Raw genomic sequence first — 15,154 nt, forward strand, 5'->3', positions numbered from 1 at the left:
TTTGTTACAGCTAAGAAAAAAAAAGCCAGACATACTTGGTAGGTTTTCTTTAAAAAATATATTACAATTCAATCATATCAAAGTGAAGTCTTGTGGGCTAAAAAACTGAAAATAGAAGAGTTAGGTCCAGTGCTCTAGCACTAGTATAAGTGTACCAAACACGGCAAGGTTTTTCTGTACAGTAATTAATAAACACGCACCCATTCATTTTCAGTCATTTAAACTACTATATATACAATCTTTAATATAAAGCATTTTTGTCAAAATTAGCTCTGTATTCTTCAGTCTGGATTTTACAGCTGCAGTGTAGAGATTGTTATTTGGAAACATACCTAATCAAAAATCCAATTTTAGTCACAGTACTTTGAAAATCCAATACATTTTAAATAACACATTCCCCACTTTTGATTTTTATTCTAACTTCACTTCAATATTAATTTGACTTTGCAGATTGTCTCAGCAGAATGTACGAGTACAATGTAATCTGCTTTCCCCTGTAATCTGCATGCGCATCTACAATTAAGATTAACGGGAGTTCTCTGGGTACATCAAGTTGAGGACAAAGTTTATGTGTAACGGTGTGTTGTGATTAAAACAAAAATCTTTGACAAAGAACCTTGAGGTTCATTATGCTTCTAAGTGGCCAGAATTAATATGCCTATATTATTTAAAAGCTCAAAGTTTATCATCTCTACATACTTTAAAATCAGCTATTGACTTTGTGCTGAATTTTGCACTTTATTAAACTGTAAGTTGCTAGGGGATAGCCATCTCAGTTTTAAATGCTGTATTTCTCTCAATTGTAAAGTGAACATATAGAGACATAGGGAGTCTCTTTCCATTCACGGCTGTGGTGAAGCCAGTTCTCTATGTAGATAATCATTACTAAATTATTACATCAGCTTATTTATGAAGTTTGCACCAGACATAGTATGCGTGTTGAGAAATGTTTAAGTTCTTTGAAGAGCATACTACGATTTACGAAAAGAGGTTTGAGTTGTGAGTCTCTGCCGAGTTAAGAGCAAAGTTTACTCCAAAAGAAGCCTATCGCCCACACAGGAGACAGGGGGATGGCTAACTCAAGTCCAATGTGCTTTTTCTCTCTCAAATGATACATAGATATCATTTAACAAGACTATATTACCCCTGCAGGCAATCGGTTTTCACTGAGCATCTATCTAGATGTATTACAAATACAGCGCTGATATATGCAGACATTACTTACACTGACTACACAGCAAGAGTTGTACCCAGGTATAGATGGCTGACTTTGGTTGTGTGTTTAATTAGAACATATGCAATAGGCAAAATTATCAGAAACTTATCTGTTCTCTTGCGTATTTGGCTGAATATATCACTTCAGGATGTGACCTACTGGAAATTTTCAAATAAGTTAAAAATCATTTATTCAGCTCTTCACCACTGTATATCCAAAAGGACTGTTTATATTATGAAGAATACTTGACCTAGTGGTCTCCAAATTACACACAGAGCAAGAAAATAAATTTTTGTGAGCCCACAATTGCTAAGTACAGCATTTTCTATTCACGGCATCAGAGAAGAAAGGTTTTATTTTAAAGTCCGTCTCACACAGTACAAACACATGTATATATCAGTAGCACTACATGTACCTATGTGCACACAAACCCAGTCAATACTTTGTCTTAAGGAGGGATTAAATGGTGGTTGGCTTTTGAAATCTTGTAGGTAATTTCTATAATTGCAAAGTCCAAAGCTCATCAAACATCTGTCCAAGGATGTGCAGGGATTTCCTAGGGAATTGCAAAGCAGCCACTGCTTATGTCCATCAGGAACAAAGAACATCAAGGGGCGCTTCATATAGCCACGTATGTTCTCAGCCTTGAGCACGCCCACAGTGATGTCTTCAGATGCAGCACTCTCATTTCTCACCACTTTAATGATAACAAACAAATGCAAACTGCATTGTATTTCCATTTCAGCCCTGTGACTCTTTTTCAAACAAGAAGGGTTTTTTTAGTTTTTCTTACAGTTAATCCTCTGTGATGCAGTTACCATTCCAAAAGTAACTGGTTCTGATTTTCCTAGGAATATGTCAACGCCATCACAATAATAATGATAATTCTTTGTCTCAGACTGTATTGCAATCCAGACTTTCAGATAAAAGAACTGTTCTGGCACTCCTTGTGCTGAGCTGGAGAGCACATACACCAAAACGTTGACGTATCATCTGCCCTTTACATCATATATATCAGAGTTCTGATGTGCCAGAACGCAACCCCAGTGCAGAAAGGAGGGAGGACTAATAGGACTTTATGCTTCCCATTATATGCAATCTCCCATATCCTATCCCAATCAGTCAGGGATGCACCAAGCCTTGGGAGAACCTACTGATGACAAGTGACAGAGTTACCACCTGGGCAAGGTGGAAAAGGCTGCTGGGGCTGTGCTGCAAGCACGCTAGCAGATAGCCTCACTGACATTATCAGCAGTTGGAACCAGTACTGCCACAGCTTAGACTTATTTTTAGGTTTCTAAAGGTAACTTCCCACTGAAAGAGAATGGCCGGTTCAAAAAAAAAACCATTATATTTTGGGGCTGCTATTTTTGATGCAAAATTTTGCGTTAAGGGTGAATTCCTTGGCAAATTACATTTCCACTGAATTGCACAGATCACAACTGGAGAGAGGAGACAGAGAAAGGAGCCTCTTGGAAGGATGGGCTCCATCCACGTAGTCCACAGAATGAGCTAAACTTTAAAGACAGAGTCTGCTCTTTCCTTTTCTTTTGCTTTCTTGTTATTATCCTTAACAAAAACATCTTGCAGTTTTATTTTTATTCCAATTAATTCATTAATTTAAGCTATTATGTATTTGCTAACCACCTGACAGATATTAGTATTACATTAGTCCTTACTTTAATCCTCTCCCTCCCCGCTCAGAGGGCTCCTTAACCAGACAAAATAAAGGCCAGTTGGCCAAAATGAGGGGAAAAAAAAAAGAAAAAAGAAAAAAACAGGACACACAGTAAAATATTTTTGCAATTATAAGCTAGGTCACTCGAAACATAGATGCACAGTTTAAAAAGGGAGATACAAGTTAATGAAGAATGGGGTACATGTGTCACATTATTAGCAATGCAAAAGACCAGCTTAAGCATATTTTTCCCTACATCAACTATAAAAAAGGTGCCTTTTTAGCAAATATGCACAGAGATTGCTTAGTTGTTTCTAAGAAAAAAAACCAGAACATTTTACTATTTTTATCTATGTTACAGTCCATATTACTACCTGTTTATAAAATTTAAACCGTTCCTTGCACTTCAGATTTACAGCATTCATCATCTTTGCCCTTTCACACTCAGTCCATGCTGACAAAAATAAACTGATTTATTTTACATATTTTATGAAGTAGTTACTGATATGATATGGATTATTAGGTGTGTATGGCAGAAGTAGCGGTCAGAACTGCAACATATGGAGCTGAAATGTAGCAAATGATTTGCTGAGGACTGGTGCTGGGCCTGGAGTACCCAGTGATCTTGAGGCATCATATAATATTGATGTATGTAATGCTTTTATCATCTTCAAACCTATTCAAGCAAGGTATTCCCACAACCAGTAACAGACAAAAATCTGATGATGGATTTCCCAAACAACTGCAGTATTGGGCTTTGCTGTACTGCATCCGATCTTGTTGCTTAATGTCTTGACTAAAGATCAGAATGGAAGGCAAAGTTTGGCAACACAGTTTTTCTTCTACATAACTGTGAATCAGATCACCTGTATGAAGTGGCATTTGGTAAACTGCACTGTCCTGCGAGTTCTACTCTGAAAACATGACAAAGTAAATTATAAGCATGAAGTCCGTATTTAAAGTAGCTGAAATGGGAGCTGTTACCAGAATTGATCTGCAAACTAATATTTTTAAGCCAACATATTACAGTTTAAATGTGTTGCATACCTGTCTCTCTAAAATTAACTGCCATGAAAAAGAAACTGATCAGGATCTCCCCAATGTGGCATCTGTCCATCTGTCACTTGTATATACAATGCAAACCTCATCTTGAGATTTCCGGTTAATGTATAGCAATTGTCTACTGGACAGATTAGGAGCCAAATATGATGGTAAATTAGAGGAAGGGGCATAAACCACGCCACTGTTCTCCTTGAGAGTCCCACTGGGCTACACATTAGCTTTTGGGGTCATTCACTGCCGACCTCCTTCGTAGAGGACGTGGGGCTATCTCGAACCGGTAGCAAGTCATAGTGACATGGAATGTGGCTGTTTTTTGGAAGATCATAAGGATCCTGGCTGAAATGTCCACTGTTACTGAACGCTTCCTGGACAACGCTCACCGTAGGTTCTGCGGCAAAAGAGAACACGTACACTGAGCAAGAGAAAAGGCAAACAGAAGGCAAGCAGAGCATTTTAGGTCAGATTGCGTTACAAAATATTCTCTCCCTGCTGCTTAAATATAAGGATTCTTTGTCATGCTGAGTCCTGAAATGAAACAAAAGTTGATGTTCAAGTGTCTTGGCTTTATTCCAAGTAACACCTGTGAGCTGGCATCAGGGCTCTGCCATGAGTGTATTTAATGATAGAACCAAGCAGAGTAGCATCTGTGCTTGGTGTGCAAACAAACTAAAAAAGCCATAATTTTGGCTACATTGGCCCAAATTTGGGGCTTTTAATCAAGATCTTACGAAAAATCCTTAGCACCACAATGGAGATCCTGATGGATTCCAGAGGAATCTCTAATTGGGAACAGAAATAGAAAATGAAACGCTATAATACGTGTGCCATGCAGGTTATTTCAGTCCAGAGATCATTAGGATAATTACCATTTCACAAGAACCCCAAAGATTTCTCAATAATGCAGTAACTACACAGGACCCACATCAGTAAAATACCACTTTTGTGGGTGAAGATGCTGTTTTTTCTGATCAAGGAGAGGAAAGAGAGCTCTTCTATCCCTCATGTACACCTAGTTCAGCAGTTAGTTCAGCAGTATTCAGTATTTCACAGCCTAATCCAGGGCTGAATTATACTGCAGTTAAATGCTGAGCATATCTTCTGCTGTTGTTTAAAGAAAGGCTTTCAAACCAGGGAAATTTAGAGGTGCCTTTTGGTTATAGAACAGAACTGAAGGTATTTCAAACTATCTTCATGTGAATTACACCGCTTTATCTCAGAACAATGAGTTTGTTATAGCTTTTGAGGAAGAGTTAGAATCTGAAAGCATCAACATTTTTTAGTGATTTTCCATGTGTTTTGACTAAACTGATTCAGAAGAAAAGTCTTGTATTCTTTTTGTCATTAAATTTCACAATCTAAAAATACAATTTGTACTTACCAACTTCATAAACATTCTTATTGGCTGAAGCAGAGTTGGCAATTTCAGCGTATGGGGAATCCCTGCGTGCTGGTGACTTCATTTCAACATATCCACATTCTGAATTTTTTGGCACAAGAGCTGGTGGGTCTTTTATAGTAGCATATGGGTTTTCAGAACTACTTAATGAGCAATTACTTAAATTGTACTCAGAGTTCTTCACTAGATCTGAAAGAGAAAAACGCACTACTCTCAGATGTGCTACTTAAATATGGACATTGCTACTAAACAGAGCAAAATGCATTTTCATTTCTAAGAACACTGCTGTTCTACAGACCTCCTGTAATTTTGAGTTCTAGAAAGTCACTCATGAATGAGTATTTAAATGGCAACTAGTCACAATGCTTCAAAAATTGTCTTACACAGCAATTAACAAAGGCACCTCTACCTCTCTGCTCTTTTACAGGCCTGATCTTGCCACAGGCAAATTCTTGTTACAAAGTTTGAGCACCTTCAGTTCCCATTAAATACAGGTAATTTGCAGAATCAGGTTTTAATAGGCACTTCAGAATATTTTTTGCCTTTGCAAGTGCTAGATTCAGGACACTATTAAAATAGCTGATCTAACAGACTGCTCCCAATAGTAATGGCTAGGCTGGTAAGGTGACTTCTAGGAATGACCCCAAGTTTGAGTATGCAGCCATTAAAACACATTAACCAGAAACCAGTTCCTCTTAAGTTTCCATAAGGCTACGCATAGGCGAGTTGAGAAGGAAATGTCACATGGCTTGTCATTTTGGGATTTGACTGAAAGACAGATAACTGTGGTTTGAGAGGTATTTTCTCATGCTGGGAGGAGATTTTATAGTATCCTGCGTTACTTTGTATTCTGTGTTATTTTGCAATATTCTATGTTATTTCAGCTTTAAAGCTGGGACTTTCTCAGCTGGTTCCTGCTTCTGAATATCCAGCTCAAAATTGACTTTGAGGAACTGGTCGGTAAATGTTTGCTTATAACTTTATGACATCTTTAAGGTATTTGAAATTAGGCTTCCCCTAATCCTCCAAAACCAGGGAATGTCAGGTAGCAGTTGCTACATATTTAACGCATTATTCTTTCAGATTTAGCTACACTTTTTTCACTGTTTGGATACCTAGACATTCTAGTCACCCTGGCATACCTGAATCATGTAACAAAAATAGGGACACGCACCAGTACAGTCCAGTATAAAGTCTCATGCAAATGATATAACTAGAAAGACCAAAAATATCATCGCTTCCCTGAATTTCCTGAGCTTTTCACTCCTCTCTATACAGTCATACTTTGATATACTTTCCAGAAGCCCACACTGAGCTCCGTGAAGCACTGCAGCTTGTGGCGGCACAGGCCTCCATGAACCATGCCAGCTGCAAGAGGAATTGGCTCTCCCCTCAAGCCTTTCATCAGAGGCAGCATGAATCCCTACCTGGCTGACTGGGTTGAAGTCCAGGGCTGTCCCCCTTCTGCTAGTCAGAATACAGCTATTTTGTGATTTGGATAGTACACAAATGGATCGTGTATGGAGAACGAGGGGCTTAGAAAGGCTTTTTTTTTTTTTAAGGGAAAAAAACAACAAAAACACCCTCTCCCCTCAAAAACAAAGCGACCCCCCCAAAATAACCCTTAATGCATTGATTCAGTGACTAGGTACAATTTAGTCCAAAATTATTTTATATTCTCTGCACACAGAAACCAAAGATGATTCAGAAGATGAACTTAAATATCTGTATCATTTCATTTAAATACATCAGAAAATACACTCACCTTTCAGGGATTTTCCCAAATATCCCCTATCAAGTCCAAAAGCACCTGAGAAAAATGGTATCAAAAACATAGCAGTTTTAAAATCAAAGTAAAATGAGTAGGTAACAGCTCCAAACCCTTTAAAAAATTGCTTTGTGGTTAATTTCTATCCTGACAGATGAATGCTCCTATAAGGACTGTGCTACCCAGTACAGGGTTACAAAAGCATTGGCATTACGTGCTTGCACATTTTCACATAGTAGCTCCCTGTGCAAGGAAGGTGTTTAAGGTCATAAAGGACTATTAAATTATCTAGTTTGACCTCACATATGTCACAGGCCATTACATTTCACCCTGTTACTCTTCAGTGAGCCCAATAACTGCTTTTTGATTAAAGCATATTTTTTGTCTGAATAAAACGTATCTACTAGAAAGGCTTCCATCCTGACCTGAAAATCTCAGGGTATGGCAAGTTCACTGCAATTCTTGGTACTTTGCTCCCAAGGTCAATTAATCCTGCTGTATTTTCCAGGGTCACTCTTTTCCAGTCCTCTGGCCTAAAGAAATGGCCTAAAACTCTTTATGTCTAGGTCTACAGCTTTGCAATTGTCTGTTATTAACAGATTTCTCTCAGTATAAATCCCAATATAAACATCAGCAATCAGCAACGACCGACAACTGGCTTTGGAGATCTGGCACTTATCTGGTTGCTAATCCATTCAAATAGCTTTAACTGATACTGTAAAGCGCTAATTTTTTTAATCAGAATGTATTGTGGTACTATGTTAAAAGCCTTATAAAGCCTAAAACTATGATATCTAATACAGTATCTTTATCAACAAAACTCATACTGACCAAGAACAAAATTATGTTATTTGAGAACATCTATTTTCAATAAAACAATTGGCATAAATTGTATTCCTGTCCCATACATCTTTATTAATTAGATGCCACATCAGCCGTTCTCTTGTTTTTGCCTGGGCTAATGCCGAGGTAACCAGCTCAGAGTTACCCAAGCCATCCCATTTGCTCTTTTGGAAAACCAGCATGTCATCAGCATTCATCCAGTTCTCCGGAATCTCCCTGTTACTCCATGATTTATTACAACAGGTTAACCACAGCCAACTCTCTTAGAAGTTTTGAGTAGTAGGACAAATACTCTAAGGAAATGTAGAGTTGACTCTCATTATCACGACTTTGGGGAAATTTCTCATCATAAGAACAGTGCTCTGTCTCTTGGCAAACAGGAGTCTTAACTTGGAAGATGCTTTTAGAACTTATACCTAAAGCAGTTTAGATGATTAGAAGCCATTTTTTTACGCATCAATTCTGTATGGTGGGGACTAAAACAAGAAAAAAAGAAAAAACCCCACAGAACTATGCAATCTCTCATTGGTTTAATAAGAATCTGTGTAATTTTGCCAGAGTAGATCATTACTGCATAATACCCACTGTCTTACAAAATAATTAATAAGCAAATGTTTTTATCAAAATACTGTGTTATTTTGCATATCGTATCTACACTGGGCATCAGACTGGTTCACTAGTCCTTTCAAGCAGTTGTATTTTGTCTGAGGGTACTGCCTTAAAGGAAGGTCAAACCCCATAACCCTGATCTTCACACACTGCCTGACAAACCTGGCACTGCAGGTTTTGCTATTTTCTGTGACATAGTGTCACAGAAGAACCATTTTGATAACACCTGACTGGAGCACCAACCCTATACAGGCAAACAAATCTCTGCTTTCCAATCCATCACAACCACAAAGAATAACATGCACTTTGTCCTACGTTTTTTCCTTACCAAGCTCATTGAGGTAACCACCGTGTTTCCAGTCTGCAGGCAACGTTCCCGTGTAGTCCATGACAGTGCCTCGCTTTCCAGGTTCCACATTTTTGAGATTCACAAACAGCTGGTTGGGTTTTGACTATTTCAAAGAAAGAAAGATAACAGAAACTGAAAATGATAAAGGGTTGCTGAATTTCTACAAGGTGATAATCAGTGAAAGTAAAAATAAATTCAATATAAGACATTAGGGAAGAAAGTAAAAGAAATCAGAGGCTCATCTACACAGAAGCATTTAGATTTTTATGTTTTACCTTTGCCAGGGTCAGTCTGTTCATGTTGTTGACATGAGGTGGGGTGGTGCACTGTGTTAGAGTATGATAACTAGGGTTGGAGAAGTAGTGACTGTTAGCATTTCCACCATTACCATGAGGGATGGTTTCTGAAAGGAAAGAGAAAGGAAAATGAACAACCTAAAATAATGTGCCGTGTCCTTTTAAAGATGTGTTCTTGATAGTGCTGCATTAATTTCAGCATTTGCTCCAGAGTTTCTTGAAAAACTGAATTCTAAAAATTTTGCCTCCATTTAAATAAATTAAACATACAGAGCAATAGCTGAGTATCCATGACTTCACTTTCAGCAAAGAGCATTCTCAGGCGTTACTGGCTGGCGTCCCTTTCTGCTGTGGTCCCTTGCTCTCTTTTGCCTCCAGTGTCTGTAGCTGTGGCATTGTCCTGATTGTAGACACTTTTCTCACCAAGGCCACAGCATTTTTTGGTGCTTCTACTGCACCACCACCTCTGCTGGTATTTTCAAAAGATGTCTTTCTCTGCTCTGACAACTGCTTCTGCTGGCTTCTTTACCTGCCCACTTCCTTAACAGCTGGGTGCAAAGGATAGCATTGCCTGAAGGTTCATTTAACCCTCTCATCCCAATTCACACGCACCTTCATAGGCTGAAAACTCCTGTTTTGGGAATGTAGCTCCTTCCCTTCATTGGTTTCAAACTCTGTCATCCACTGATCTACAGAATCTTACCATAGCTAATGTGAAATTCTAATTTTCTATAGCTATAGCAGTCTTCCTGTATTCAAGCTATTGGCACTGAATTTAAAATCTCAGCACAAACCATGTTTTGCCACACTTTCCAGTTCTGTTTAAAAATAGGCATGGAGAAATAGAAAACTCTATACTCCCACTGTTTAATGCAGAGAAACATTTGGGGGTGCAAAATGTTACACAGTAAAGCAAGGTGTCCGTATGGTCAGCTTATTCCTTTACTCAGCAGGAAACATTTTATCAGTGTAAGCCAGCTTTATAGCGTCAAATGCAGAGGTTAAAAGACTGTGATACAGAGCAAACTAAATGGCTATAGATGCTGGGCCAGCATCCTTCTGCACTCGGATGAGCCACCTCTGCTAGCTGAGAGGCAAGCACACAAGCCTGCCCTTGCACCCCACGGGCCTGGTGTGCCAGTGGCACTGCCAGCAGGGTTCCAGTGGCTGCTGTCCTGGAAAGGGGCACTCATAGCCGCAGGTCTCAGCCTTCCTCCTCTTCAAGAGGGAAAGCCTCCTCTGCCTCTCCTTCCAGTGAGGCTTTCAGGGCAGAATTTCAGACACTCTCTCTGGAGTCAAATATGCTCCTGCTCACAGCAGCTCTCGCTAATGCAAAGAGGTTCAATGTGCACACTTAAACACTGTTAGGGCCAGATGTGAACCTCGGTTAAAAGCACAAAGTCAAGGGCGGGGGGAAACGCTCTGTTCTAAAATCCCTGCACAGGTTTGCACTTACCTGCAATGGAGTAATCTGCATTGATGACCCTCATAGCAGGGGTATAGGTCACTGCGGGCATATGTGTTTCTTTCCCTTTCTGCTTGTGTCTGTAGATGATGAACAGCACTAGCAGGAAAAGCACAACCAGGACAAGAATGATGATGCCTGCTATAGCCCCTATCTGGTAAGAATCAGCAGGGATCGCAGTGCTGGTACGGCTTAAACTGTTCAAGTTTCCCACTATAATTACACCAGCTGAAATACAAGAAGAAATGGAAAATACAGAATAAATGCATGCAGAGGCTCATGTGTCAGGAGTAGAGGACAGTATTTCACTTCTAAATCTTTCTGCTAATTCTAATTGTATTTAATAATGCAGAAATAGAACTATGTCAGAAACCAATGTAAAGACAACCCTAGTCTTAAGGAAAAGCTTTCATCTTCTTTATAGAAAGAGGTATTTCATGGATTTGAAAAAGACAGACCATTCTCTAGGCAAAAAATATGGAGCAGATAAAGCACATGCTCTATCAGCAACTTTGGACAGCACTACACTCTAAAAGATTTCATGCAATCTGCACTTGCATGTGTTACTCCAATAAACTATCACCAAGGCATCTAATCTTTAAAAATCTACAGAGTACATCTAACTTAATAAAACAGACTATTTAAACACACATAACTTATCAGGTTAAATTAACGACTGATATAGACATGACATCTAATAGATTGATCCTGTTTTTAGAGAACCCAACCACAACAATTTTATTGCGTCTAGGCTTTTACCTTGATCACACCTGGCCCCCTTCCAGCCTGGGCTGCAGTAACACGTTCCTGTGATGTGGTCACACGTTGAGTTGTTCAGACAGTCGCATAGCTGCCGGCATCCATACCCATAGGTACCTTGAGGGCATTCTGCACAAAATAAGATGTAGATGTAAGTTAGTGTTTCTGAAATGTTTTGGTATTACAGACCTACAGCATCTTATATGCCAGCACATGACCTTGTCAAACCAGGTATGTTTTTCTAAGTGACCACCAGGTGGCAATATGTTATCACTGGTAGAGCTCTGTTGAAAATATTTGCACAAGACAAGGGTGGGTGGGTGGGTGGACGCGTGCATGTGTACATGCACACACACGTGCAAAAGGAGACGGGCAATTATATTCAGAAGTGATTTTCCATTATCCATAATCTTGGTGCCTCTAAGGAAGTGAATGTGACATCAGAAAAACACAGATTAACAGGGTAGAAGACAGGGAAAAAATGGACAAAATATGACTAAAGTGCCAGTTTTACATCAGAATGTCAGGTCTCCCAAGTTACCCAAACCCAATGCTCGAAACATGATGTAACCATGTAAGTGGTGTCAGATATGTAGCTGGTGTCATTTTGTATCACAGATGTGCTAATGTGGTAATAGAGCATAGAACCATAAGAATGAGTCTAATATGCACCATATATTTATAAAAAAAGAATGAAACTCATCCTACACTGTCTATAGCATATTTTGATATCATAAAGAGAAACTACCACTGAGAAAAATGTGAAAAACTTATGAAAAGTAACCCAACTGGAAGAGTTTTACAGGAACTTGTCTCTCCCCAAATGATTTGCATTACAATAATTAATTACTGATCAAAGTTTCTGCTTCACCATGTAATTAATATGGTAGAGAATTATCCTACACTGATAACAATGATTCTTTTGTATTGCCACCTCTGTTAACATGTGGCTTGTTGCATTACTGTACTACAGATGGTTTGAAGAAGTGTGGTGTTTCTTCTCCTCCTGAGACTCAATTTTCTGAATCTCTCAGGGGTTTTGTAATTGGATTGATTTGTTTTCCTTTTCTTTTTTTTTTAAACAATCTAACTCATCTTTTATTTATTCCTACATTAGAATAATTTACAAGATAATGCAACACAATAGGTGCCAGAGAAACTTTTCTGCAGTCTTGATAAAACCAGATACAAGTGCAATTTCATGCTTATCCTTCTCTTGGTTTCGTTCAGTAAAACAAGATTAGCACTGCTGAAGACCATGGCTGGCCAAAAAACATTGTTCCATAGCATATTTTGGCATTTTGAAATCTGAATTGGAATGAAAAGTCTATTTTTTTTAAACTAAAATTCCAATTCAGAAATATCAGAACATTTTAATATTGTTGAATCATTATCAGATCATAGGATAAAATACCAAATCCGTGAAATATAATAATAAATGTAGATTTGCCAAAATATTCAAATAAGTATTTTGATTTGACAACATCAAAAGATCTTGCAAAACAGTTTATCTAAACATTATTGCTCTTTTGAAGTTAAACATTTTGAAAACAGAGTGGAGCAAGAAAATTTAAATATCTCATTGTAACATGTTGCCAGCTATTATTTCATTGAAATAGATATATTCCTCTAAAACGTTCCAATTTTGTTGTAACTGTATTTTTCTAAGGAAAAACACCACTTTGATATTTTTAATGGTTCTAACATAAATGCCTGTTAGTCTTAGAAAAGCAACACGTGCTGCAGCTGGGGCTAGACTCACAGCTGAGGGAATAAAGTGTGCCTACAGCAGAGAAGTTTAGTATATGGTAACGCCCCCCAGCCCTTTCTGTTCCAGGGCTGCCAGGTGTGGCGCCTGCTATCCTGGCCACCGTGCAGCCCTTCAGATCAGACGCAGCTAAATCAGCGCTGGTTGTAGGTGATAGGGACTGTGCTCCGCGCTGCCCCGTGCACACTGCTGATGCCAAAGACCCATTAAGCCTTCAAAATAGTAATTAAGTACAACATCCGGGGCACGTAGGCCTTGTGCTGAACAGATTGCTTTGCAGTGCAGTGTAATGTGTGAAGTATGGGAGCACCATTCAGTAATCTTAACAAAAGCTGGACTACCCGGATTCTCTGCCTAGGACCCTATTAGTCTTTTAGTGTTTTATAACATCACACCATCATTGATTTCAGCGGCATTACTCTTGATTTAGTGTTATGCAACTGGTAAAAGAACCACCCATGTACGAAAACAAAATGCCATTTGCTGTCCTGTTATAATCCAACTGTATTATAAAACCACATTACAAAGAATTTTATCCACTAGGATTGATGTGGTACATCTAATTGTTAGTTTTCTAACTATTAATTTTCATTGTGGTTTATGCTAATGACAATTACTTGGATTCATCTGTTACTTTTACATGTCAGGGTTGTTGGAGTTTTTTTAGCATTATGCCCAAAGAAACTAGAATGTAGTGCAAATGTCTTTCAATTTATAGCCACATTTAAAAAGAACAGCCATCACAATCATAATCAGTCTCAATAATTAATTCTGTGGGTTTTTATGTTTGGATAAAGCTTTGGACCAATTCCTGAAGCTCCTGCTCAGCCAAAATTCCCACTGAAGCCAAGAGGCTGTATGAGACACAGGCCAAAACAACAGAAACTTGGCTCAAGATTTTAATATTTGCTGTTATCAAGCATGACCAATTCCAGTTGCTACTTACTCTGCTCACAGTGTTTCCCCATGAATCCCGTGCGGCAGGTACACTGCCCCGTTATGTGGTCGCAGTCAGCCCCATTCTGACACTGGCAAATCAAGGCACAATCCTTCCCATAAAACCCGAGGGGACATCCTGCAACACAAGGAGAGGGACGGAAAACAGTGAAAAAAATGCTCTAGAAATAACACTCGAATATTATTACTAAATATGTTATTGAAAAGTCTTTTCTGTAGACCTGCTATGCAACATGGCATTCTACAAGCACAACAGATTAAGACCTACCCTATTCTAAGCGGTTTAAAATACATATTAGACAAACAACTATACAAAAACGAGAATGGGAACTTGTGGGGACAGCAGATGAAGGTAGCAAGAAGGGCTGCTTGAAGAAATGGGTTTTATGGAGATATCTGAAGGAGGAGAAAGAGGGCACTTTGTGAACCAGTACAGGGAATCTGTCTAGTGATGAATGGATCTTTGGACATATTTTCAGCACAGTCGATGTTGAAGCATAAAGAGTAAAAATAATAACATATTGTATCTCCATTCCTCACAAAGATGCCATTTCAGTATGAAGAAGACATATTGCTGCAAAGAGATCATTATTCACCAGCAGGAAGCAAAATAACCACGCTAGCTGACAGCTAACCAGTATAGCAAATGTCTTCCAGAGCTGCATCCATAGGGCCCTATAATATATGTGTTATTTCCTGCAACTATGACATTGTTCAGTTGAAAAAGGAGAGTTGTGACTTTATGAAAACTGTGTATTTAAACACTGAAGGCAAAACAGTTACCTATTTTTTTTTGAGTTCAAAGATAATACTTGTGCCTGGATTGCAAACAGTGGGGATGCTTGGATTGAAGATAAGCCAGATAGGAGCCATAAATACAACTATTTATGATAAAGATAGTAAGAAACCAACTTTTTCTCTATCCATATCTAAATTTTTCTCTCTCAAACTTTGTATGAACTATTACCCAGCATATGAGTGCCATATA

At 38.6% G+C, this 15,154-nt stretch overlaps 1 protein-coding gene across 3 annotated transcripts in view; it reads right to left on the reverse strand.

Moving 5' to 3' along the window:
* Positions 1–1,553: 1,553 nt before the first annotated feature.
* The window catches only part of LOC112992391 (multiple epidermal growth factor-like domains protein 10), a 104,308-nt gene continuing 90,707 nt past the window's right edge, over positions 1,554–15,154 (reverse strand). For all 3 annotated transcript variants that reach the window (XM_026115413.2, XM_064501398.1, XM_064501397.1), the window contains exons 18-25: positions 14,156–14,284; positions 11,442–11,570; positions 10,674–10,910; positions 9,197–9,324; positions 8,901–9,024; positions 7,118–7,162; positions 5,335–5,541; positions 1,554–4,344 (exon numbers count right to left, since the gene is read on the reverse strand). In XM_026115413.2, the coding sequence (XP_025971198.2) occupies positions 4,184–4,344; positions 5,335–5,541; positions 7,118–7,162; positions 8,901–9,024; positions 9,197–9,324; positions 10,674–10,910; positions 11,442–11,570; positions 14,156–14,284 (1,160 nt within the window). In that variant the 3' untranslated portion in view covers positions 1,554–4,183. The remainder of the gene's footprint in view (positions 4,345–5,334; positions 5,542–7,117; positions 7,163–8,900; positions 9,025–9,196; positions 9,325–10,673; positions 10,911–11,441; positions 11,571–14,155; positions 14,285–15,154) is intronic.

Source organism: Dromaius novaehollandiae, chromosome Z (genome assembly GCF_036370855.1).
Source record: "Dromaius novaehollandiae isolate bDroNov1 chromosome Z, bDroNov1.hap1, whole genome shotgun sequence".
NCBI classification, from domain to species: domain Eukaryota; kingdom Metazoa; phylum Chordata; class Aves; order Casuariiformes; family Dromaiidae; genus Dromaius; species Dromaius novaehollandiae.